The 25,955-nt window shown below is 38.7% G+C and overlaps 1 protein-coding gene and 1 long non-coding RNA gene across 2 annotated transcripts in view; both read right to left on the reverse strand.

Moving 5' to 3' along the window:
- Positions 1-25,955, reverse strand: part of LOC309479498 — a 111,282-nt gene that overhangs the window by 14,831 nt on the left and 70,496 nt on the right. The window lies entirely within an intron of this gene.
- Positions 11,779-25,541, reverse strand: LOC309479487 (uncharacterized protein). Its single transcript, XM_082143676.1, has 8 exons — positions 25,097-25,541; positions 17,917-17,958; positions 17,751-17,782; positions 17,603-17,650; positions 17,007-17,351; positions 16,808-16,899; positions 14,070-14,185; positions 11,779-12,306 (listed from the first exon to the last, which is right to left on the reverse strand). The coding sequence occupies exons 1-5, from the start codon at positions 25,113-25,115 to the stop codon at positions 17,046-17,048; spliced, it is 447 nt and encodes a 148-aa protein (XP_081999802.1). The 5' UTR covers positions 25,116-25,541; the 3' UTR covers positions 11,779-12,306; positions 14,070-14,185; positions 16,808-16,899; positions 17,007-17,045.

Here is a 25,955-nt window from a genome sequence, read left to right on the forward strand (position 1 = left end):
TGCATCTGTACTACAAGTGAACTCATAAGTATACTACTAGTTTACTATTTTAATACTAGTAGTAAAAAAAAAATAGTTTATGAAAGTACAGTTTGAAGTATACTCTCAGTAAACTACTTGTAAGAGCCATTGTGTCTGTATTGTAAACTCTGTCATGTACGTGTGTGTCCAGTAGGGGTCTCTCTTGGGTAACTGGTTCTAGAATATAGGTGGAACCCTTCTTTCAGGGAACAGGTGTTGCTGCAGGGAAGGAGAACACAGGGTTTGACCGCTACGTTAAGTTATGCTATGCAAGTAGGAGATCATACTGGTGAAGGAGTGGAACTGTGTATTTGTTGACTGTTTGCTTGGATTCTTGCTTACTTGAGATGAAGACCAGTCACGGTAAAATAAACCTACGACTGTAAGCATATTAACTTGTGTGTGGACATTACAGTGAATAATAACCCGGTGTGCGCATCCATTAACACACACTGTCTTGGCTGCTTACACTACTGGTTTATTATACTAAGCAAGTTTTCTTTAAAGGGGACATATCATGCTAAATCAACTTTTTTAGCCCTTAAATGCATTTTGTTGTATATTTGGAGTGTTTAGAAGTACAGAAAAGTTGAAATTATTCTCTTCAGGTGCTTCGTTGATATCTTTATATTCTGTTTTGGTCATATTTTTCAACCGGTTCAGATTTTTCTGTCATCTATGACGTTTTTTTAATTATTACGTCACAGTATTTGCAGCGGAACTGCCAAATAAGGACATTGACTTCCGGCCCAACACTTCCAGCAATCCGCCATTTTGTAGTCCAAGCTAAAGGATGCAGAAGTTACGAGAGGGTAAGTTAAAATGAAGTGTCTCAATTGCATTTAAAGAGACCGCACCAAAACGAGTTGCTCTAAGACGCACATCAGAAAATGGGTAGAAAAGGGGCCTGTGGAGCTATAATAATGAGGAATTCAGACCCAAGCATTGCAGTTCCGCTTTATATAGACTACAAATGTATGATTTATATGTAAAAAGGAACGATTTAAAAGCATGAAATGTCTTCTTTAAGTGAACATAACATCATACTTATAGTTTACTATTTTGCACTTTAAGTACACTGCTATGTTCCTATTTAGGTATTCATTTTTTTATACTTGAAATATACCTTTAACCAGGGGCAGACTGGGACAAACTGAAGCCACACCAGCCCACATCACCACACACACACACACACACACACACACACACACACACACACACACACACACACACACACACACACACACACACACACACACACACACACACACACACACACACACACACACTACTTACATGTGTGTACAGATGGTGGAATAATATAAGCAGTCCCGTATGAGTGTCATCATTCTCTGGATCACTGCTTGCGCTAGGCTTTGCCTCATTCTGGTGTTGAATAAATATATGCGCTTATGAAACAATTATAGTGGACCTAATTAATAATTATTAATAATTATGACCTAATGTACAGTTAAGTTCAAATGTATCTACATGTAGACATCATTAGGGTTATTGTCATATGTGTTCTCCTCTACTGTAGAGTTAATTATAAACCCAAAGCACGTGTGTGTGTGTGTGTGTGTGTGTGTGTGTGTGTGTGTGTGTGTGTGTGTGTGTGTGTGTGTGTGTGTGTGTGTGTGTGTGTGTGTGTGTGTGTGTGTGTGTGTGTGTGGACATGTTTTTCTACACCGGTGGGGACTTAAACCTGAATGCAAACAGACTCATGGGGACTCGTGTCACCGTGGGGACCTAAATTGAGGTCCCCATGGGTACAAAAGCTTATAAATCATACAGAATTAGTTTTTTTGAAAATGTAAAAATGCAGAATGTCTCCTGTGATGGGTAGGTTTAGGGATAGGGGCAGTGAAAGTATGGAAGCAGATTAGTCTCAAATATAATTCACGCAAAAAACATGATTCACAAATGCGTAGACAATTTCACATGCATGAAACCTAATTCACGTGAACACAAAAAAAAAATCCACGTGCGTGAAAAAAAAAAATATTCACAAAAAGCAATTCACATGCGCAAAATAAAATTATATACTCATAAAATACATTTCACAAATGCAAAACACAATTCGTAGATATACAACTGTGCACAAAAACCTTTGAATGTTTAAAATGTACGAGTGTATCCTTGCATTTGAATGTGCAAATCGTCATTCACTTACGAATCGCCTTAGATATGTGTGTGTGAGTTTTTGAGACTTTGCTGGCAGCATAACACTCGTAACACAGAGCAGTCGTACTCTTTAGCCAATCAGATTTAAGCTTATCAATCGACCAATCAGTATCACGTGAGGGCGGGCCTACCTACATGTTACGTCATCAGCTTTCGACCAGTTCATGGCTGAGCAGAGGTAAGTGCAGTTAATCGTTCATTTCTGTGTTAACTGAAGTTAAAGAAGTTTGAGATCAGTTGAAGCAATAGTTTATTAACTGCTGTTTAGTCCACATGTGAATATAAACATTTATTTTTAGTATTGATGGATTTTCATGTCCTGTCCACCACACATTCAACCTATGATAATGTATGTAATGACGTGCATATATAGGAGACATGTTTTGATCTGCATATATTATGTAGTTTTATTGTTTCAGATTTCCAAGACAGATGATGTATGAAGTTGCAGACAACCAGTACTGTGATCTTACCATTTCTACTGTAATTCATTGAAAACAGTCATGTTGCAAGCCATCCATTTTGACAGTTGTTTCAACAAGTGGTTGAAAGTGATGCATTGTTACTGTATTAATTTGTCTCCTGCGGACTATATGTACACGCTTTAGGAATAAAGCCTTGCTATGCATGCATTATTAAATGTTCTTGTAAGAATTAAAAGATTCAGACATAGTTCAATTTGAAGTTTCTGAATCCTTTGGGAATAAAATATATAAAATGACTTGATCATGATTAATGTTCCTGTTACATAGGAAGATCATGAACTGACAGTCTAAACTGTGAAGCACAATATTCAGTACAGAGAAATATACGTCTCTTCAGGAGTTGTGAGATCCAGTCAGAGTGTACTTTGCTTTTAGAGTATATAAATATAAGTGCAATACATCAAGTGAAAAGTTAAAAAATGAATTGTGTTCAGTCCGGTCATCAGTATACCTCTCTGTTAGGACATATAAGATTTTGTCCTGATATTTAAAGTACTAAAACCCTATAGTACAAGAGGTGCAGACAGAGGATGTGGGAAATTAAGTGATGGTATTTGAATAGAGTTTACTGAGTGATCTTAGTCGCATAATCTTAATTGCCTCTCTATGATAAGTACCTTTGTCTCATCAGCATAAAATCAGATTTGCCTATTTTACTAGGCAAAGTAAAATTAATGCTTCACAATATTGTCCTGAGACCTTAAGATGACAATAAAAAACCTTATTTAAAAACCTTGCAATGACAATACAGCACAAAACATAAGGAAATGCATGTTGAATATATTGCTAACACTCTACAATATGGTACAATTTAACATTAGTTCATGTATTAACCATGAGCAATACATTTGTTGCTGTGTTTGTTAATCTTTATTAACATTAGTTAAAAATACAGCTGTTCATTGTTAGTTTACAGTGCATTTACTAATGTTAACAAGATTTTAAAGAAGTATTAGTAAATGTTAACATTAACAAAAAATAATAAAGGCTGTTCACGTGCAGTTCATTATTAGTTCATGTTAACTAATGAAACGTTTTAATAAAGTGTTACCAATTAAGACATAAATAAAAAATAAATAAAAAAGTATAAAAGAGAATTAAGAAACAACATGAATTAAGATGTTCGTGACTGCTATCCAGATGTCACACCAAAGGTGAGTAATCCTGATAAAATGCAGGGAAACAAGTGTTAATAATATTTAACATCATACACAAATGGCAAAAAACACTGGTTGCTCATTAAAATAGGTCTATTCACTATTTAAAGAACAATCTCGATGGGTATTGACCACAGATGATTGTTTTGCAATCATTAGCGTGATTGTAGCTGTGAGAGCTGTCTGTACCTTCAGCTAAAATACAACAGAACAAGCATCATTCTTCTTCATTTTTGACACGATATGGGACATCTGATTACAACAACACTTGCTTACATCAGTTAATAGTTCATAAACTATTGCTTCAACTGATCTCAAACTTCTTTAACTTAAGTTAACACAGAAATGAACGATTAACTGCACTTACCTCTGCTCAGCCATGAACTGGTCGAAAGCTGATGACGTAACATGTAGGTAGGCCCGCCCTCACGTGATACTGATTGGTCGATTGATAAGCTTAAATCTGATTGGCTAAAGAGTACGACTGCTCTGTGTTACGAGTGTTATGCTGCCAGCAAAGTCTCAAAAACACACACACACATATCTAAGGCGATTCGTAAGTGAATGACGATTTGCACATTCAAATGCAAGAATACACTCGTACATTTTAAACATTCAAAGGTTTTTGTGCACAGTTGTATATCTACGAATTGTGTTTTGCATTTGTGAAATGTATTTTATGAGTATATAATTTTATTTTGCGCATGTGAATTGCTTTTTGTGAATATATTTTTTTTTTCACGCACATGGATTTTTTTTTTTGTGCATGTGAATTAGGTTTCATGCATGTGAAATTGTCTACGCATTTGTGAATCATGTTTTTTGCGTGAATTATATTTGAGACTAATCTGCTTCCATATGTAAGGGGATAGAATATACAGTTTGTACAGTATAAAAACCATTACGTCTATGGAGAGTCCTCACAAAGATAGTGCACCAGACGTGTGTGTGTGTGTGTGTGTGTGTGTGTGTGTGTGTGTGTGTGTGTGTGTGTGTGTGTGTGTGTGTGTGTGTGTGTGTGTGTGTGTGTCTGTGTTTTCCCTCCCTCTCCCACACTCCTCCCGTCTCTGCTTATCCTTCCTCACAGCACTGGGACTGGAAGACCAGGAGTCTCTGGCTCTACTGGGTCCAGCAACATCACAGTTAATCAACACAGTAGAGGATGTAGACATTGCAGATAAATGTTCTCTCACTGACTGCTCTCAACACTGGAATACACATGAAGACTATTCTGCCGCTGTTAGGATGATTGCAGAAGTGCTCGAGCCTGACTAGCTTGGCAGATCGCTAACAGGTTCCTCCAAGAAAGACTCAGATGCCAGACTTCGTTTGAGTGGGATTTACTGGAAGAGGAAGCTCTGTAAAACTGAACATACAATAAAGAAAATGTCAAATAATGTGTCTTTACATCATAATTCAATTGTTACATTCAGATTATAACATAATGAAGGTGTACATTTCTATACAGATGGCAAAACAAACCAGCTCTACAATCTTATCTTCTTTAGAAATACAATTATACTTGTATTTTACTATATTAACAATCAAAAATACTTCACTAAATACTCACAGACATATGTTTTCAAAGCCTTTGTAACATGAAACCGCATGGCAGGGAAATACAGGGTTCTGTCGAGTTTCTTCTGATGCAACACTCACTACTGCAACTCAAGAACAATTCATTAAAACTGCAATGTCACTATGGCCACTATGTGTCACTGTGGGATTGTTTTAATGAAGTCACATGGTCCTCCTATCCTAAAGCCGAGTTCAGACTGCACGATTTTCAAAGTAGTCGGGTCACTGTTCTTTTCACACTGCGTGACTATCTGGGGTAACATTCAGTTGCTGGTGTGTTCACACTGCACGATGCATCAGTGACAGGAGGTTTCACACTGCATGACTTTCAGGAGGAAGAATCGCCGACAACTTCTGTCTGGTCCACAAACTACGTTTCACAACCAAACACACGCGAGAAGTGATAAGGAAAAAGCGCAAAATCCCGCGTGCGTAGACCGCAGTTCTCGCGTGAGACTGAAATTGTTATTAAAAATTATAGCCTGCAAGAAGCTTGAGATCCAAATTGTCTGTGCACTGATTTGCAGCGAAAAGGAGAAAAAGAAAAACATATTATGCATGAAGAAATGGCTGGGAAGACAAGGGGAGCAAGGACTGTGTGTTCTGCAAAGAGAGTTGGGGGTAAATAAATAATTTTGCAATGTGCTGCTGTTGCTGCTGGTCAAGCAAATGTTTGTGCTTTGTTTCTGTTTGATATAATTTTAAATATAATGTATATAATTAAAATACTGATATTCTGGTCTATAACTCCTCCCCGAACTCCCCGCTGCTCTGTATCTTGCTCTCTCATTGGCTGTCGGTCATCGCCGATGTAGTTTTCAGTCAGAACACTTTCACACAGCAGGATTTTGAATCGCCGACAGGTCCAGATATTTAGCATGCCAAATATCTCACAGGCGTCGGCGACTCGTCGGCGATTCTCTCAGATCGCGTCTTTGCTCTTTCACACTGCGTGATTGTCACTCGCGTGATTGTCACTCGCGTGAACGAGCACCGATTTGCCTGTGATTTCGGGCATTTGTCGGCGATTTCTCAAAACCTGTCGGCGAGCCAAAATCGGGGCTAAAATCGTGCAGTCTGAACTCGGCATAAGGGAGGGTTCATTAATAACAGAACATCCACTGGCTCTGCTCACTCCTACCTAAACTCATTACTTCAGACTTACTCCAGAAACTTGCGCTCTGCAAGTGAACGCCGTCTTGTGCTGCCGTCTCAAAGAGGCACAACATCTCTTTCTCCGACCTTGTTCTGGTCTGTTCCCTGCTGGTGGAATGATCTGCCCAACTCTACCAGAGCGGCTGAGTCCGTGGCCATTCCCAAGATATATTTCTGTTGAGGTGATGAGGCAGATGGTGAACTCAGGCAACGATAGTCACCATCAAGGATTCACTTTCCTGCATATATGGGCCGCCAGCACACAGGGCTGTTCCTCAGCACACTGGAATCATCCAGGATATCCCACAGACACATCACGGAATTTCCCTGGTGATCAGTGATGGCCTGGACTTGGATGGAGGGAAACAGCCTCCTGTTGTAGTAACAGTGGGAGTTATTTGCTGAAGGTTTAATTCTGATATGACAGACGTCTATTGCACTACGTGATCTGCTGAAAGTGACCCATCCAGCTGTGCAGATCCTGCTCCCACTGCCCTCAGGTCACCTCTGATTGGAAAGCAAAACCCTCCTCAAAATTCCCATGATGGCCTTGCTCACTCTGGACACAATGTCATGCACAGTGGTCTTGGGGATCTCAAAGGTCTGTGACTCCTCCTGAAGGACGCTGCATGAAGTGACGTCCCATATCTGGAATATGTGTTCTGCATTTCACCCATCAAGTGCACACACACAGCAGTGAGTATTGAACACACACACTGTGAACTGTAACGATGCTGAGGAAGACAAGCGAAGACAAGGATCTAAACGCAGGGTATTTAATAAAGTAACAAGGAACACAGAACACAAAGGTCAAAGGAACAAAACCAGGGAATCACAGAGGCAACCATTACATGAACAACAACTGACAAGGTAACAAGTGAAACACAAGGGCTATAAATACACAGGGGCAAACAAGCTAAACAAGATAACAAGGGGGTGTGGCTAATTAGAAACACCTGGGAAGACTAATAAACAAGAAAGACTACAAAGGACTACAAAACATGGCACAGAACAGGAAATAACAAAAGTGCACACAAGACAAGGGAAACACAGGACAGGAATCATGACATAGCCCCCCACTTAAGGAGCGGATTCCAGACTCTCCTCAGGAAATAGTTCAGGAGGGTGGTGGAGCGGAGGCGGGCCCGGGGGGCGGGATGGAGGGCCAGGCCCGTGGAGCGGAAGAGGGCCTGGAGACTGCAGTAGTACGGAAGGCCAGGGCGGAACAGGCAGTGCAGGCGACCAGGGCGGAACAGGCAGTGCAGGCGACCAGGGCGGAGCAGGCAGTGCAGGCGACCAGGGCGGAGCAGGCAGTCCAGGCGACCAGGGCGGAGCAGGCAGTGCAGGCGACCAGGGCGGAGCAGGCAGTCCAGGCGACCAGGGCGGAGCAGGCAGTGCAGGCGACCAGGGCGGAGCAGGCAGTGCAGGCGACCAGGGCGGAGCAGGCAGTGCAGGCGACCAGGGCGGAGCAAGTAGTAGGCGGCCATCTTGTTCGGAGACACTGGCTCGGTGGCGGCCATCTTGTTCGGAGACACTGGCTCGGCGTGCGTGACGTGAACAGTCTCTGGATCGGCAGAAATGACGTGAACAGTCTCTGGATCGGCAGAAGTGACGTGAACAGTCTCTGGATCGGCAGACGTGACGTGAACAGTCTCTGGATCGGAAGACGTGACGTGAACAGTCTCTGGATCGGCAGAAGTGACGTGAACAGTCTCTGGATCGGCAGACGTGACGTGAACAGGCTCTGGATCGGAAGACGTGACGTGAACAGTCTCTGGATCGGCAGAAGTGACGTGAACAGTCTCCACCTCCCCTACAGTGAAGGGGGAACCACAAAACTGCAGGACAAAGTCAATGTACTGTACCAGGGTCCAGCTGGGGTCCTCCTCTGGTAAATTTAGGCTAATGTCCTGTTCTAGTCCACTCCAGAAACAGTCCTTTAGCATAGCATTGTTACCAGGAACGAGGTGACTATAAAAAAGGAACTCCTCCACATAATTTTCGATGCTGCGATCATCTTGATAAATTGAACAAATTTTGCTCAAGGTAACAAGTGAAACACAAGGGCTATAAATACACAGGGGCAAACAAGCTAAACAAGATAACAAGGGGGTGTGGCTAATTAGAAACACCTGGGAAGACTAATAAACAAGAAAGACTACAAAGGACTACAAAACATGGCACAGAACAGGAAATAACAAAAGTGCACACAAGACAAGGGAAACACAGGACAGGAATCATGACATGAACACACACCTGGCCCGGGGAGCGTTTGGGGTTTGGTGTCTTGCTCAAGGGCACTTCAGTCGTGGGTAATGAGAGTGGAAGAGAGCGCTGTTCATTCACTCCCACAACTACATTTCCTGCAGTACTGAGACTCGAACCTGCGACCTTCAGGTTACAAGTCTGTCAGACCATTAGGCCACAACTGCCCAATAACACAATAAATATATAAATGAATAAATATCAAATGCAGAATATATACCAGCATAAATATAGCCACTCTAAAAATAACCCTAATCAATAATGTTGGACTCTTTGTGCTCCAGTACAAACCTTTCTCCACAAGCACTGGCATGAATGAAAATGACTGCCAGGAGGCTTGCCCCGGTACCTGCTCTGCTATTATGTTTTGCACTTTTGTCTGTGTTATATGTGAGGGAAACATCATGCATTACATCATATAGTCGTGAGGAGTCTTTAGTTTAGTTTGTCCTCTGTGAAGTGTATTGCCTATTTGTTGTTTGTAATGTATGATCATTTAGAGCTTAAACATACTGTACCGAAAACAAATTCCATTGTCGTGTGGCTAAATAAACAATCTAATCTAAATGAATCTCAATATAACTTGGCAAATTGGGCACCTTTTACTGTGACTTTCATATAGTCCTCTTATAAATGTTTGTGTCCAGCTGCAGTGTTTCCCAGAGCCAGCAGGAGGCGGTGTGTGCTTGGGCCGTCATCGCTGCTCACACTACACTCACCTAAAGGATTATTAGGAACACCTATTCAATTTCTCATTAATGTAATTATCTAATCAACTAATCACATGGCAGTTGCTTCAATGCATTTAGGGGTGTGGTCCTGGTCAAGACAATCTCCTGAACTCCAAACTGAATGTCAGAATGGGAAAGAAAGGTGATTTAAGCAATTTTGAGCGAGGCATGGTTGTTGGTGCCAGACGTGCCGGTCTGAGTATTTCACAATCTGCTCAGTTACTGGGATTTTCACGCACAACCATTTCTAGGGTTTACAAAGAATGGTGTGAAAAGGGAAAAACATCCAGTATGTGGCAGTCCTGTGGGCGAAAATGCCTTGTTGATGCTAGAGGTCAGAGGAGAATGGGCCGACTGATTCAAGCTGATAGAAGAGCAACTTTGACTGAAATAACCACTCGTTACAACCGAGGTATGCAGCAAAGCATTTGTGAAGCCACAACACGCACAACCTTGAGGCGGATGGGATACAACAGCAGAAGACCCCACCGGGTACCACTCATCTCCACTACAAATAGAAAAAAGAGGCTACAATTTGCAAGAGCTCACCAAAATTGGACAGTTGAAGACTGGAAAAATGTTGCCTGGTCTGATGAGTCTCGATTTCTGTTGAGACATTCAGATGGCAGAGTCAGAATTTGGCGTAAACAGAATGAGAACATGGATCCATCATGCCTTGTTACCACTATGCAGGCTGGTGGTGGTGGTGTAATGGTGTGGGGGATGTTTTCTTGGCACACTTTAGGCCCCTTAGTGCCAATTGGGCATCGTTTAAATGCCACGGCCTACCTGAGCATTGTTTCTGACCATGTCCATCCCTTTATGACCACCATGTACCCATCCTCTGATGGCTACTTCCAGCAGGATAATGCACCATGTCACAAAGCTTGAATCATTTCAAATTGGTTTCTTGAACATGACAATGAGTTCACTGTACTAAAATGGCCCCCACAGTCACCAGATCTCAACCCAATAGAGAATCTTTGGGATGTGGTGGAACAGGAGCTTCGTGCCCTGGATGTGCATCCCACAAATCTCCATCAACTGCAAGATGCTTTCCTATCAATATGGGCCAACATTTCTATAACATTTCTTTCAATGTATAACACAGATACTGCGCTAAAACACTACATGAACCAACTAGAGGCCTAGAGAGAAGGAAATGAATTGTGGAATAAAGTCGTTATTTTTGTTTGTTTTTGCGCACAAAAAGTATTCTCGTCGCTTGATATACTTAAGATTGAGCCACTGTAGTCACTTGGACTATATTAACGATCTCTTTAATAACTTTTCTGGGCCAGCAAGTTTCGGTCACCTAGCAGCCTATGGAGAAGTGATCAGCTCTCAGATTTCATCAAAAATATCTTAATTTGTGTCCCGAAGACGAACGAAGGTCTTACGCGGTTGGAACAACATGAGGGTGAGTAATTACTGACAGAATTTTCATTTTTGGGTGAACTAACCCTTTAATATTAATTCAAAAGCAAAATGAGTGACAAAATAGATATTAGGGAGTAAAAATAGCCAATAAGCGTCCTCTGCAGCTATGTCTACAATGGTAATTTAATCTTTTTTCTTTTCTTTTTCTTTTAAACAAGTGTGAGTTTTCCTACTTCTTGAAACTATTAATAGGGACAATCTTTAAACAATGAACAAAAATTTTTTTTTGTCAACACTTTAAAAATAACATTTAAATATGATATTATAGTTTTGAAGTGCTGGAAAAAGATGTGTAGGCTACTGTTATAACCATAGTATACCATAGTTATAGTTAGTGTTACTACATTAAATCCATGGTGAATGTTGCTGAAGTTCGGTATTTTACACTTAAAGCCCTGTTTTCAGATCGTTTCTGATGAAATAGAACGGTTAAGATAAAAATTTGGACACATGCTGCTGGCCCGAGAATTTTCGGTTTCTTTCGCTTTCCCCCCCACCTCCACAATGGCTGCATAGGTGCACTGGAACAATCCTTCCTAAAACGCATTAAACTTTTGTTTACAAAGACGTGAAACTCACAGAGTGGTCAGGGGTGTTCACTGATATGCTCACACAAAAATCGCTGCAAAAGATGCTTTCCAACAGGTTTTGGAAAGCATCCAAAACCTAATTTTAATACATTCAAATATAATTTTAAAAACACACACAAAGAACAATGAGAAAGTCTGACATTTTTATTAAGGTAAATAAAGAGCATTATAAACAAGCATTAAAAAGGAATGGGGGAACAAAAATATTTGAAGGGATGAAAATGTAAAGGAACAAAAACAAATATAACATGAACATTCCAAAGAACATTATAAACATACATTAAAATGAATGGGGAAAAAGAAATGTGAACAAAGGTGTAAAGGAATAAAATACAAAACGTGGAGATAAGCAACATGCACATCAAAAAGGAACAAATATACAAAGTATACAATATAAAACGAGATCAATAAATAAGAAATATAGAAATTAAAGTGTATATAAAATATATGTAAATATTCATTTTTTCAAACTGCCATGATGCACTGGTGGTGTGACGTAGCGTGGGTCAGCCTCAAGTCTGGTTTGTAGTGCCTGGCAGAGAGCAGATAACTCTATGGTTCTGTTAGGTGGAGATCTCACCATCCACACTGGCCTTCCATCAACAATAGCATCTTCATCAGACATCAGTTCTATTGTTGCAGTCTTCCACAGTTCCCTTTCTGTGTTGGTTTGTACAACACTGGACCTGGTCTCCAGCAACTGCAAAACATGACAGTAATTTAACCACTAAAACACAGAGGACAGTTACATTCTGAAGAAAAAAAAAACAAAAAAAAAAACTGCTTAACCAGTTTCTTAAAGGAATACTAATTTTAGAAAAGAACCGCCCTCTCCACTTTCACATGCGCAACACACTACCTGCTCCTGAGAGAGAACGCCTATTAAACGTGTGCGAGAGAGCATGCACGGTAGTGTTGGGCGATATGCTCCATTTGTATATCGTCCTATCGTCAGCCTGTGATATCGGCGATACACAAAATTATCGTGAGGGGGCGGGGCTTACGTATTTGATTATTAACTTGCTTATGTACTCGTTAATTTGCCTGTTTTATTAGTTCGTTTTATATATGAGAATTGTTTTCTATTTTGCAAGCAAAGGTGGAGTGTTTATTAATAGGCTAAATCAGGTTATTTCCCGGTATAGTGAGGTAAAAAAAGATCCTAATCATTCTTGTATCTGACTCTGAGTATTTCAACATGTCAGCGGGAAATTTACGGACACACATTATCCTCTGATGCCGTTACAGATGCAGCATTTTGACTGTTCTTCTGCACGAGATGGGAACACGTTTTAATAATTTCTTAGGTCAAGAAAGAGTCAGAGTTTGTGATATATGTCCTCATACCAGTGCATGCACTTCACACATCGCACTTCAATAAGCCCAAAGAACGCGGGTTAATGTGTTTTAAATGCCGGGAGAAATCAAAGGCAAAAATCTAAAAGTCGATCGGTTATACTTAAACTTATGACTTGACTCCGATAAAGGAAAACAGGTTAATGTGTTTACATGACATGCATTGTCAGTTTATTCAGAATAATCGAGTTAATAACGTGCATGTAAACGCCCTCATTCCCTGAAAGTGAAAGCAGAAACGGACTGAGCATTCGCTGCATTAGCGGCGCGTTCTCTCAGAGACGACGGTGGATATAACGGTATAGCAACTATCTTAATTTACTGGCTTAATATTTCTCTTGTGGACTTACATTATTGACAGTGAAACAATTAGAAGAATATTACTTGTTAAACAAGTGTTTGAAGTTGCTTTTGATTTTCACAGATGGCAGAGTTTGTGTTCGTGAACTAAAGACTTTTATTAGGCCTATATAATTTTAGTGATATTATTATTATCATTAATATTTTGTAATTGTATTGTTTTTAGTGTTATTAGTGTCATTAAATGTTTTGTTAATGTGCTATGGAAACAAAATACTAACGAACAACGATGCCGTCTTCATCTTGGCTCTGTATAAGAATGATGCGTCTGTTAAAGCAAGCACTCTTGACAATTTGTGAATGGATATCATACGCGCGTCGGTGATGTCGCAAGTGTGGTGATGTCGTTATGAATTTAGGCAAGGCAAATAAATTGTAGTTCATAATTAATTTAATAACAATACTAGCTTCATAATAATAATAATAATAATGATTTAATACATTAATGTGAAAACAAGCTAATTATCGTATTGATATCGTCAGAGGAATCTGCCAGCAGCGATATCTCTGACTATCGTCGATACACGATACTATCGTCTATCGGCACAACCCTAATGCACGGGCCCAGTTCTCCTCATGCATGCTCTGTTTACAATTTGCTGTCGGCATCGCTCATACATGCTTACTTGCAAGCACATACGACGGCCTTACGTAAACATATCACCAGAATGATTGACAATTAGGAGGACCAATAGTCTTGATGATCCACCCGGAAAAAGAAAATCCTCCACTATACCTTTAACTTACCCGTCTCTTTCTTTGACGGTTCTTTGCAATGTTCTTCATAGTGTTTCTTTTCTGGGCCTTTTCAGGCTGAGCCAAAGAATACTTCCTCCGCAAAGTCTCAAAATACGTCTTGCAACCTGTTAAAGGGGTCATATAATGCAATTTTTGTACAAGCTAATATGATTCTTTAGGGTCTAAATTAAAAGTTTGTAATATACTTTAATTAAAAATTCTCATTAGTATTGTAAGAAAACACTAATTTTACCTGGTCAAAAACAGCTCTGTTTTCAGCACGCCGTTTCAGTGCATGTGTCTTTAAATGATAATGAGCTTTGCTCACCCCGCCCCATCTGTTCTGTGGGTACACCGTATTAGACATTCTCTGACCGTATCTAACACAATAACCACGTGTTATTCGTTATAAACGTGGGATTATGAATTATATTGAGAACGTCGTACATAGAAAACATGCCGTAATGTACCCTGAGTGTAAACCTTAGACGCATTCATCTGAAGCCTGCAGCAAGGTTTGCAAATTTCGCAAAGATTAATATAAATACTAATATAAAGGTTAATAAAACATTACACTCACATCTTCTGGAGGTTCAGCAGGAACACGTTGGTACCGATCCGTTTTTTCTCGTTTGTGAAATGATTCGCACAAACATGAAAGCACAGACGATCGTGGGGAATCCCCGTGAGGGAATCCCCGCGTCAATCCTTTGGGCATATTGCTTCAAAAACAAAACTCAGCCACTGCTTCTTCAACGGCTCGGATTTAGGAACATCCAAATGACTGCTGTGTTCCTTATTACATCTAAGAACAGAACACCACAATCGCTTAGACGCCATTCTACTCCAGCATGTCAACAATGGCGGACTACTATGACGACGGCTGTCACAGCTTGCTCAGGGCGGGTCTTGTGTTGAAACACGGCTGTCAATCACAATAGCGGGAGGGGCGTACGATCTTATGACGTCACAATATCGAACGGCTTGATTTCAGAGATGGTCAAACATATAAGGAGATTAAAACAAAACCACTGGATGGATTTTTATCATGATAGGATGGTTGTGTACAGGCACTGCCAACAGACATTTCAGCAGGGGCGATTCTAGGATTTTCATTTTAGGGGGGCTCAGCCCCCAATGAGGGTATGATTAAAAAAAAAAAAAAAAAGTTAGTTTATGGTCTAATGCTCATTATTAACTAGTTTCATTCATTCATCCAGTAACATGCATATGGCACGGTTTTATAATCACTGAGGTACCGAATGTGAGGTATTTAGGGGGGTTCGGGGGCATGCTTCCCCGAGAAAATTTTAATTTCTCTGATCTACATAAAATTATGTGCATTTTAAGATGTTTTGAAGGCCAAAAAAATTGGATAATAGCTTAAAAACCATGTGCGGGCAGCTGTTTTTTTCTCACCTCATCAGCATCACACTCTTTTTCTCTTTGTTTTTATCTTGCTCTGTCTTTTCCCCTCCTAAAGCTGAGCTTTGACTGATATAGGCTTTTCATTTTTGTCTGTCAGTGAAGAAAGTAAACATAGGGTCAACTGATTTTTCAGACAAAGCTACCAGGAAAGCTAGGTAACTAAGTCCATCTACAATGAAATATAAATTATTTTATTTTTTAAGCTTTTTAGCCTTCATAATCAACAATACGGTTGGTTATTCATCAAGTCACCCCGTGAAAATTTATTTAATTTCAAATAATTTAACTAACCAGCTAATATTCATTAAGAATATAGACAAAACATGTATTAATGTAATTGTCTATTGGCAATATGATTAATCTGTTCTATATTTATTTATATTTATTAAAAATAACATGAATTATCAATTTGCCACTTCTATAAATCAAGTACTTAAAAGAAAATCACAAATCCCTTTACTCTACTCTTACTCTATGTATCATGATACACTCCTCCTGATTCATTATTACTTAACTATATTTATTAATACAAAACAAAATAACTCCACATGATGTTTCGCTCTCTGGGCCATCTAGTGCTTTCAGACAATGATGTGTCTTTAATCATTTCTGTGCATGGCTGCATAATGTAATGCCGAAATACATAATAATATGTTTTAAATTTTAAAAAGTAAATTAAAATAAATCATGATCGTTTTCTAAAGTATGTTTTCATGGGTGTTAATCGCTTCATTTTTGTTGGAAGAAAAAACAACTATCACACTGTGATAAGGGCTGAAGGTGAACGCAGCGAAACGTATTGGTATTGGATGAGAAACCGAACCGTCCTGTGTTGCTCCCAATGCTCCAGTAACATTACATTATGTAAACTGCAATGCATTTATGACAAAGAACTGCACCGATGCAGATGTAATATCATAGCAATCTATCAATAAATGCACTCACGACACACCTTGTACTCTCTGATGTTCGCTCTGCTCGGCGCCCCTGCAGATTGAAAAATGCGTTAAATCCAAGCAGACTCAGATAAGGGGAGGAGCCGAAACTTGACGCAGCTTGCCGCAAGTTTTTTTAAAGGGGACTGAAGCGATCAAAAATGTATTAATCAAATATTTTTTAGGGGGGCTGGGCAGAAGTTTAGGGGGGCTGAAGCCCCCCTAAAAAGGGCCTAGTGACGCCCCTGCATTTCAGTGCAATCAACTTGTAAAAGTGCATGTACCATTATATGACCCCTTTAAATAAATCATAAATAAATGTAATGCCAATAAAACTAAGTAAAACAGAGGACATTAAAATGATAACAACATCTTTACGATTACCTTTTACACATTCAGGGTCAACGTCTGTAAAAGTTGTCCTTAATTCTTTGAAGAGATAAGTAGTCATAGCCAGGTTATGTGATGAATTTATTCTGGGGAAAAAGTTGCAGGCATCATTAATGAAATTCAGTTTTGGTATTTCAAATCCATATAGTAGTAGATTAAACTAACATTTACAGTATACAATACGCAGTCTTACCCGGTTTGTGGATTGTATTTGTGTGGGTTGTTCTCTGAATTATGGAGGCGCCTTACAGATTCCTGTAAAGTTTGAAATTAAAAAGCATTTAAATGGATTCACAATCTGCAAGAACCACAAAACTGAATTTTCAGTTTGAATAAGTTGGCCATCACAGTAACCATAAGAGACAAAACATATCAGTTCATAAATCTTTAAGATGTCACGCAGCGCCTCTGATATCTTTCGGGTTCGTGCCGCCTTATGCCTATACAAGGCCACCAGTGCAGGTGTATGTTGGTCAAGCACAGCAGAGAACTGGTTCCGTATGTTGACGTTTGTGATGCATTGGAACTCAGCACAAAGCTACAAAAACAAAAACAAACAAAAATAATTATATAAAAAGACTAATACTCGATTTGCAACAGAAAACACATTTGTGATGCAACATGTTCTGTTAAAATACATTGTTGAGCAACATGGTCACATGCAAAATGATAGTTCTTACACACAGTGAATAGTGGCATTTGCTGTTCCATTGAATGTGATACATATTCAAAATTTGGCATAGAAATATGTGTGAAGAGTGGCAGAAAAGAGAAGTGAGTCTGTTTTACCTGTGATTCAATCCGAAGAGCCGGCCATTTCCCCAAGAAGTCCTTCACCTGCACAGATAAAACAATCAATATGAAGCCAGTCAAATTATGCAATCAACCTCTTTAATGAGAAATTAATGATACCAAATTTCAAGTTGATGTAACTTACCGATAAAGTTGCTCTCTGGTGACAATGTAGGTCTGCACATGCACACAAAAACAGACAGCAAAAAATATTTAATTTTTAAGAGACTTTTGATTGATGCTAATGAATTAGGCTCCAAATAAAAGAAATGGTGAAAAATAGTTACAGCCTAAATTAACATTTGAGTCACCTTGATTTTGGGGGATGCTCACTGCACTCCTTCCACTTAAACCTATAATGAAAAGACGTTTGTAAAGGTTTAATAAAAACTTGCATAGTTCATTCGGTAACTATTATGTCCATAACCTTAACTTTGTTTGAGTAAAAGTTAACGTAACTGCTAACGTTAGCCACTAACTCATTTGGGTGCATGTAGGAATAACATCACATTGAACTTACCAGAGCAGGGCGCTTAAAGGGGTGGTTGATTGTGATTTCACTTTTTTCATTTTAAATGGTGTGTAATGTTGCTGTTGGTGCATGAACAGTATCTGCAAAGTTGCTGCGCTGAAAGTTCAACGTAAGCAGAGATATCGTCTTTTAAAAATCAGGAAGTTTAATGCCTATAAAAACGACTGGAATGGGACTACAACGAGATACTTCCCGGGTTTTATACGTAACTAACCCATGCAAAAAAGGGGGCATGGCCATATTTCTGCGGCTTTGTCGAAGAGGAAGAGTTATAGTGGAGAGCTGTAGCCATGCCGTCGAAAGTGTGTTATTTTCACCCAGCTGCCAGGTCTTCTGTGTTCGGGCTTCATACGGACGCTGTAGTTCGTCAACAATGGCTAAAATTTATGTTTGATTATGTTCCTGAAAATTTCAATCGTAATAGCTCTCTGTGCTGCGCATTTTACGGAAGACAGCTTCCAGAATCTCCATGAATTCAATGCCGGATTCAACAAGAAACTCTTACTAAAACATGAAGCAGTTCCAACTTTAAAACCAGAGGCAGCAGTTGTTGGGCCACAACCTGTAAGTAAGACTTAATAATGTTTGCATGTATAATTTCAGACGTAATGTTTTAGTTTTATCAAGGACGTAAACAAATGCCAGCGCTGGCTTTAGGAGCCACTTACACGTACAAACGCGTACAAACATTTTGGACCTGAATTTGTAATTATGTACTAATTTTGTAAATGTATTTTCCATGTATATTTTATGACGTAATTTTTCGATTTGATCAAGAACGTAAACCAATGCCAACGCTGTTTGTTTATAGCCAGTTAGTTCGATGCTATTTTGTGTGTATAAGACAAACGTGTATAAAGTTCAAAAAATTATATGTAATCGCAACAGCAAACTTCAGCTGCTGAAGTTAAAACAATAACTTTAAAAAACGGTATTACTCAGTCATTTATTCAGTTATATTAAATGTTTAATCAGGAGTAAACCGTATCTCAAAAGCTAACAAGCAGCAGTAGCATTTTCGGTAACGCTTTAGATTACAGCCCGGAAAGTACTGCGTAATTAAAATGAAAGTACAGTATAACTTTCGGTAATTAAAGTGTACCTATAAAGTACTTACGTGTAAGTATAGGGGAACAATATGTTAAGTCTTGGGAATAAAGGTGTAACAACCAGGAAAATACTGCGTAATTAAAACGAAATTACAGTGTAACTTTCGGTAATTACAGTGTACCTATAAAGTATGTACGTGTAAGTATAGGGGAATTATATGTAAAGTTTTGTGAATAAAGGGGTAACAACCAGGAAAATAACAAATTATTTAGGCAAATTATTTAGATTATTTAAGTATTTTAGAATCTTACTTTTGGGAGCAATTTAGCGAGTAGGCTACATACACTGCACCTTTTTGTAATAATAGTGTATAAAAATACATAAAGGCTTTTTTTTAAATTGCGGGGTACATATCAGTATATTTATAAAGTAGGCTAATTTGTTATTATTGCAAAGGTGCACTGATTAAGTTTCAAGGCAAGTAAAACTATTGCATCTTTTTATTTTTTTAAATGCTAGGAAAATATACTCTTGTTCCATGTAGTTACAGGGTAAGTATGACATTGCGGGCTGTAAATTAAAGTGGTGCTTCTTACCCTCTTGTTTCTTACAGGGTAAGTGTGACATTGCGGACTGTAAATTAAAGTGGTGCTTCTTACCCTCTTGTTTCATGTATTTACAGGGTAAGTGTGACATTGCGGACTGTAAATTAAAGTGGTGCTTCTTACCCTCTTGTTTCATGTAGTTACAGGGTAAGTGTGACATTGCGGACTGTAAATTAAAGTGGTGCTTCTTACCCTCTTGTTTTGTGTAGTTACAGGGTAAGTGTGACACTGCGGGCTGTAAATTAAAGTGGTGCTTCTTATCCTCTTGTTTCATGTAGTTACGGGTTAAGTGTGACATTGCGGGCTGTAAATTAAAGTGGTGCTTCTTACCCTCTTGTTTCATGTAGTTACAGGGTAAGTACAATAAAAACACATGTACACACACAATCTGACATCACTTGGAAAACCTTTATTTGAAAAACAACTTATTTCAAAACAGATTTACAACATATTACACTTCTTATTCTTTATTATTTTTTAAAAATAAACTTTTCATTTCAAATACTAATGTCCTGACAGAAAGTAGCATGTTTTGTCCTTTTTTGTCCCTCTTGGTCCTCCTCTTCTTTTTCTATCGTTCCACTGATTAGCCTAATCTTAAGAAGGAGTCTTTTTCTATTCTGTATTATGTATTAAAAGAAAATACAGTACACCCAGAAATGTTCTCATAATTTACTCATCTTTTCGCTACCGATCAACTGTCACCAGCGAGTGCATGAGAGTCGGCTTCATAGGGTCGGCTTGAATGGCTTCGCGTTTGGTGAAGCTTTAAGCGTTCATTGCATTCTCACGGGAGTTTGATGTGAAACTCGCGCGAGAACTGGTGTCTGTTCTTCTGCATGGTTTGTTTTTCATTATTATTATTATCTGTTATTGTTTGTATTTTGTTGTAAGCAATAATGAAAACATAAAAAAAAAAAAAAATCGACATTCGGTTTTTCGGTGCGCTTACGTCACGCTTTAAATTGTCAAGCGTAAACGTACTCAACCCTCTCATGAACGCGCAGGTGACAGTTGGTCGGAAGCGATAGTCTACAGTTTAAAAATGTAAAATATTTGGTATTTTTCTTACAAACGCTTATCGTTTCACTTCAGAAGACATTGATTCATCCATTGGGGTCGTATGGATTACTGTAGTTATTGTTGTATGTGCTGTTGTCAACTTTTAGAAACACATGAACTTGCATTATATGCATTCACAGAGATTATTTATTTTTCTAAAAACTTTTGTTTGTGTTAATCTGAAGAAGGAAATTCGTATACATCTCGGATGACATGAGGGTAAAAGATGAGTAAATGGTGAGGACATTTCTGTACTGTATTTTCTTTTAACACATAATACAGAATAGCAAGAGACATGTCATGGGATTCCTTCTTAAGATTCATCAGTGGAAAGAAAGAAAAAGAAGAAGAGGAACAAGAGGAGGAGGAAACCAAGCAAGAGAAACAAATTGCTGTAAATCCGTTTTGAAATAAGTTGTTTTTCAAATAAAGTTTTCCAAGTGATATCAGATTGTGTGTGTGTACGTATGTTTTTATTGTACTTACCCCGTAACTACATGAAACAAGAGGGTAAGAAGCACCACTTTAATTTACAGCCCACAATGTCATACTTACCCTGTAACTACATGGAACAAGAGGGTAAGAAGCACCACTTTAATTTACAGTCCGCAATGTCATACTTACCCTGTAACTACATGAAACAAGAGGGTAAGAAGCACCACTTTAATTTACAGTCCGCAATGTCACACTTACCCTGTAACTACATGAAACAAGAGGGTAAGAAGCACCACTTTAATTTACAGTCCGCAATGTCACACTTACCCTGTAACTACATGAAACAAGAGGGTAAGAAGCACCACTTTAATTTACAGTCCGCAATGTCACACTTACCCCGAAACTACATGAAACAAGAGGGTAAGAAGCACCACTTTAATTTACAGTCCGCAATGTCATACTTACCCTGTAACTACATGAAACAAGAGGATAAGAAGCACCACTTTAATTTACAGTCCGCAATGTCACACTTACCCTGTAACTACATGAAACAAGAGGGTAAGAAGCACCACTTTAATTTACAGTCCGCAATGTCATACTTACCCTGTAACTACATGAAACAAGAGGATAAGAAGCACCACTTTAATTTACAGTCCGCAATGTCACACTTACCCTGTAACTACATGAAACAAGAGGGTAAGAAGCACCACTTTAATTTACAGTCCGCAATGTCATACTTACCCTGTAACTACATGAAACAAGAGGGTAAGAAGCACCACTTTAATTTACAGCCCGCAGTGTCATACTTACCCTGTAACTACATGAAACAAGAGGGTAAGAAGCACCACTTTAATTTACAGCCCGCAATGTCACACTTACCCTGTAACTACATGAAACAAGAGGGTAAGAAGCACCACTTTAATTTACAGTCCGCAATGTCATACTTACCCTGTAACTACATGAAACAAGAGGATAAGAAGCACCACTTTAATTTACAGTCCGCAATGTCACACTTACCCTGTAACTACATGAAACAAGAGGGTAAGAAGCACCACTTTAATTTACAGTCCGCAATGTCATACTTACCCTGTAACTACATGAAACAAGAGGATAAGAAGCACCACTTTAATTTACAGTCCGCAATGTCACACTTACCCTGTAACTACATGAAACAAGAGGGTAAGAAGCACCACTTTAATTTACAGTCCGCAATGTCATACTTACCCTGTAACTACATGAAACAAGAGGGTAAGAAGCACCACTTTAATTTACAGCCCGCAGTGTCATACTTACCCTGTAACTACATGAAACAAGAGGGTAAGAAGCACCACTTTAATTTACAGCCCGCAATGTCACACTTACCCTGTAACTACATGAAACAAGAGGGTAAGAAGCACCACTTTAATTTACAGTCCGCAATGTCATACTTACCCTGTAACTACATGAAACAAGAGGATAAGAAGCACCACTTTAATTTACAGCCCGCAATGTCACACTTACCCTGTAACTACATGAAACAAGAGGGTAAGAAGCACCACTTTAATTTACAGTCCGCAATGTCATACTTACCCTGTAACTACATGAAACAAGAGGATAAGAAGCACCACTTTAATTTACAGTCCGCAATGTCACACTTACCCTGTAACTACATGAAACAAGAGGGTAAGAAGCACCACTTTAATTTACAGTCCGCAATGTCATACTTACCCTGTAACTACATGAAACAAGAGGATAAGAAGCACCACTTTAATTTACAGTCCGCAATGTCACACTTACCCTGTAACTACATGAAACAAGAGGGTAAGAAGCACCACTTTAATTTACAGTCCGCAATGTCATACTTACCCTGTAACTACATGAAACAAGAGGGTAAGAAGCACCACTTTAATTTACAGCCCGCAGTGTCATACTTACCCTGTAACTACATGAAACAAGAGGGTAAGAAGCACCACTTTAATTTACAGTCCGCAATGTCACACTTACCCTGTAACTACATGAAACAAGAGGGTAAGAAGCACCACTTTAATTTACAGCCCGCAGTGTCATACTTACCCTGTAACTACATGAAACAAGAGGGTAAGAAGCACCACTTTAATTTACAGCCCGCAGTGTCATACTTACCCTGTAACTACATGAAACAAGAGGGTAAGAAGCACCACTTTAATTTACAGCCCGCAATGTCACACTTACCCCGTAACTACATGAAACAAGAGGGTAAGAAGCACCACTTACCCTGTAACTACATGAAACAAGAGGGTAAGAAGCACCACTTTAATTTACAGCCCGCAGTGTCATACTTACCCTGTAACTACATGAAACAAGAGGGTAAGAAGCACCACTTTAATTTACAGCCCGCAGTGTCATACTTACCCTGTAACTACATGAAACAAGAGGGTAAGAAGCACCACTTTAATTTACAGCCCGCAGTGTCATACTTACCCTGTAACTACATGGAATACTTAGTCTAAATAATTTGCCTAAATAATTTTTTTTTTTTTCTGGTTGTTACCCCTTTATTCCCAAAACTTTACATATTATTCCCCTATACTTACACGCAAGTACTTTATAGGTACACTGTAATTACCGAAAGTTACACTGTAATTTTATTTTAATTACGCAGTATTTTCCTGGTTGTTACACCTTTATTCCCAAGATTTTACATATTATTCCCCTATACTTACACGTAAGTACTTTATAGGTACACTGTAATTACCGAAAGTTACACTGTAATTTTATTTTAATTACGCAGTATTTTCCTGGTTGTTACACCTTTATTCCCAAGATTTTACATATTATTCCCCTATACTTACACGTAAGTACTTTATAGGTACACTGTAATTACCAAAAGTTACACTGTAATTTCATTTTAATTACGCAGTATTTTCCTGGTTGTTACACCTTTATTCCCAAGACTTTACATATTATTCCCCTATACTTACACGTAAGTACTTTATAGGTACACTGTAATTACCGAAAGTTACACTGTAATTTCATTTTAATTACGCAGTACTTTCCGGGCTGTAATCTAAAGCGTTACCGCATTTTCAAGTAACAGCATATCGAAATTCTTATATAATAATAGTAGATTAGAATAGAATAGAATAGAATAATAATAATAATAATTAAAAAAAATTTACCATTCAGAAACGTTTTGTAAGAGCCGTGTTTGCGGAGGTTGCTTGACTCTCTTCATTGCCGCTTTCTGGGTCTGATTCTGGCTCAAACTGATACAGCAGTATTGACACCATTATTTACATTTGACCGGAGCACATGCAACTTTCGCCCGTAAAGGTAATGGGCGTGAAGTTTCCGGACAACATGCACTACGCAGTTTAGCCAATTACAACACACCGGCCGAACTAACCAATCTGAGCCCATTGCCTGTTTCTGAGGGAGTGGTTTCATAGAATTAGGAAGTCAACCGGTCGTTCAAATGACAGAGGAGAAAGCAGCTTACAATAAAGGTGAAATTTATGAAAAATAAGACTTAAAAAAAAACATAAACAAAATCATGCAAATAAAAAAAGCAATAAACCACCCCTTTAACACAAACAGCAGCAACACACTCAAAAACAGAAGGGCTATCGCTTGCTGAAAAGAGTTATTGACTAACGTTAACATTATTGCTCTGCCACGACATTAACAGTAACGTTACACAGGATATTCTGTCACTAGCGGGCGTACTGACGGCAATCGCGCCCGCAACTTAAAAATAGCCTCGTCTAACAGTCAAATGTCACGTGTAATGTGATATTCTTACAATATTACAACAAACAAAGTAGTTTTGAAGTGTTTTGGTTTACTTACAAGTTGTTTCATGCTTCATACCACGTCGCTCGAGAGGGTAGCCATCTTGGATAGATTTTTCAGGTAACGTCAGTTAGGGCCGCACGTCATGACGTCATATCACGTGATCGACAGTACACTTAAAAATAGTGAGTGAACCAGCGGTGTTCACTCAGAAATGCTGAGGCACACAAACATAAAAATACATATTTGTTCATAGACATTAATAGTTTAAAGGTGTATTAACTCAGCAAGAGATTTTAACTGTAGTGACCTCAGTCTTTATAAGCTAGTAGTGCTGTTCGGGCACAGTGTGCCGAGACGAGTGAGCCTGCTTGCGCACCTCAATTCAGTGGAGTAGAAAAGCTCAGGTTCCTTCTACCTTTTTAATAAATATCAAGTCACCTTTATTTATACAGCGCTTTTTACAATACAGATTGTTTCAAAGTAGCTTTACAGAGATAACAGGAAAATAATGCAAGAAAGTTTGTTTCCAGAAGAAAATAGCTTCGCAGTGGTGATTCATTTAGTTGTATAAATAAATAAATTTAAATGTGTATATATATATATATATATAGCCACTTTGGAGAAAACCGTGATGTCATCGTCCAGCTCAGTTCAGATCTCATATAATAGTGTCAACGCAGGCAGATCAATAATATAGTTGAATATTAAATTAAATGTCCCCAACTAAGCAAGCTAAAAGCCAATTGTGAAAAAGGTGACAAATGTTGTTGTCTGCAATTTGTAAAACCTCACAATAAAATTTGAGATATTCTGAAATGTTTGGTTCATTTTTCTTTATTTGTTCCATTAAATTCCTTTGTTTATTTCATTAAATATTCAGATGTTTTTGTGAACATATGTTCAGACTGGGTGT

The sequence above is a fragment of the Leuciscus leuciscus genome (genome assembly GCF_965113295.1).
Source record: "Leuciscus leuciscus genome assembly, chromosome: 17".
Lineage (NCBI taxonomy): Eukaryota > Metazoa > Chordata > Actinopteri > Cypriniformes > Leuciscidae > Leuciscus > Leuciscus leuciscus.

Excerpts from the sequence above, each read along its gene's own strand:
- LOC309479487 (XM_082143676.1), bottom strand. Across the intron at positions 17,651-17,750 it reads ACCAGAGAGCAACTTTATCG|GTGAAGGACTTCTTGGGGAA; the intron begins GTAAGTTACATC and ends TTATCTGTGCAG. Across the intron at positions 17,352-17,602 it reads CTCTTCGGATTGAATCACAG|CTTTGTGCTGAGTTCCAATG; the intron begins GTAAAACAGACT and ends TTGTTTTTGTAG.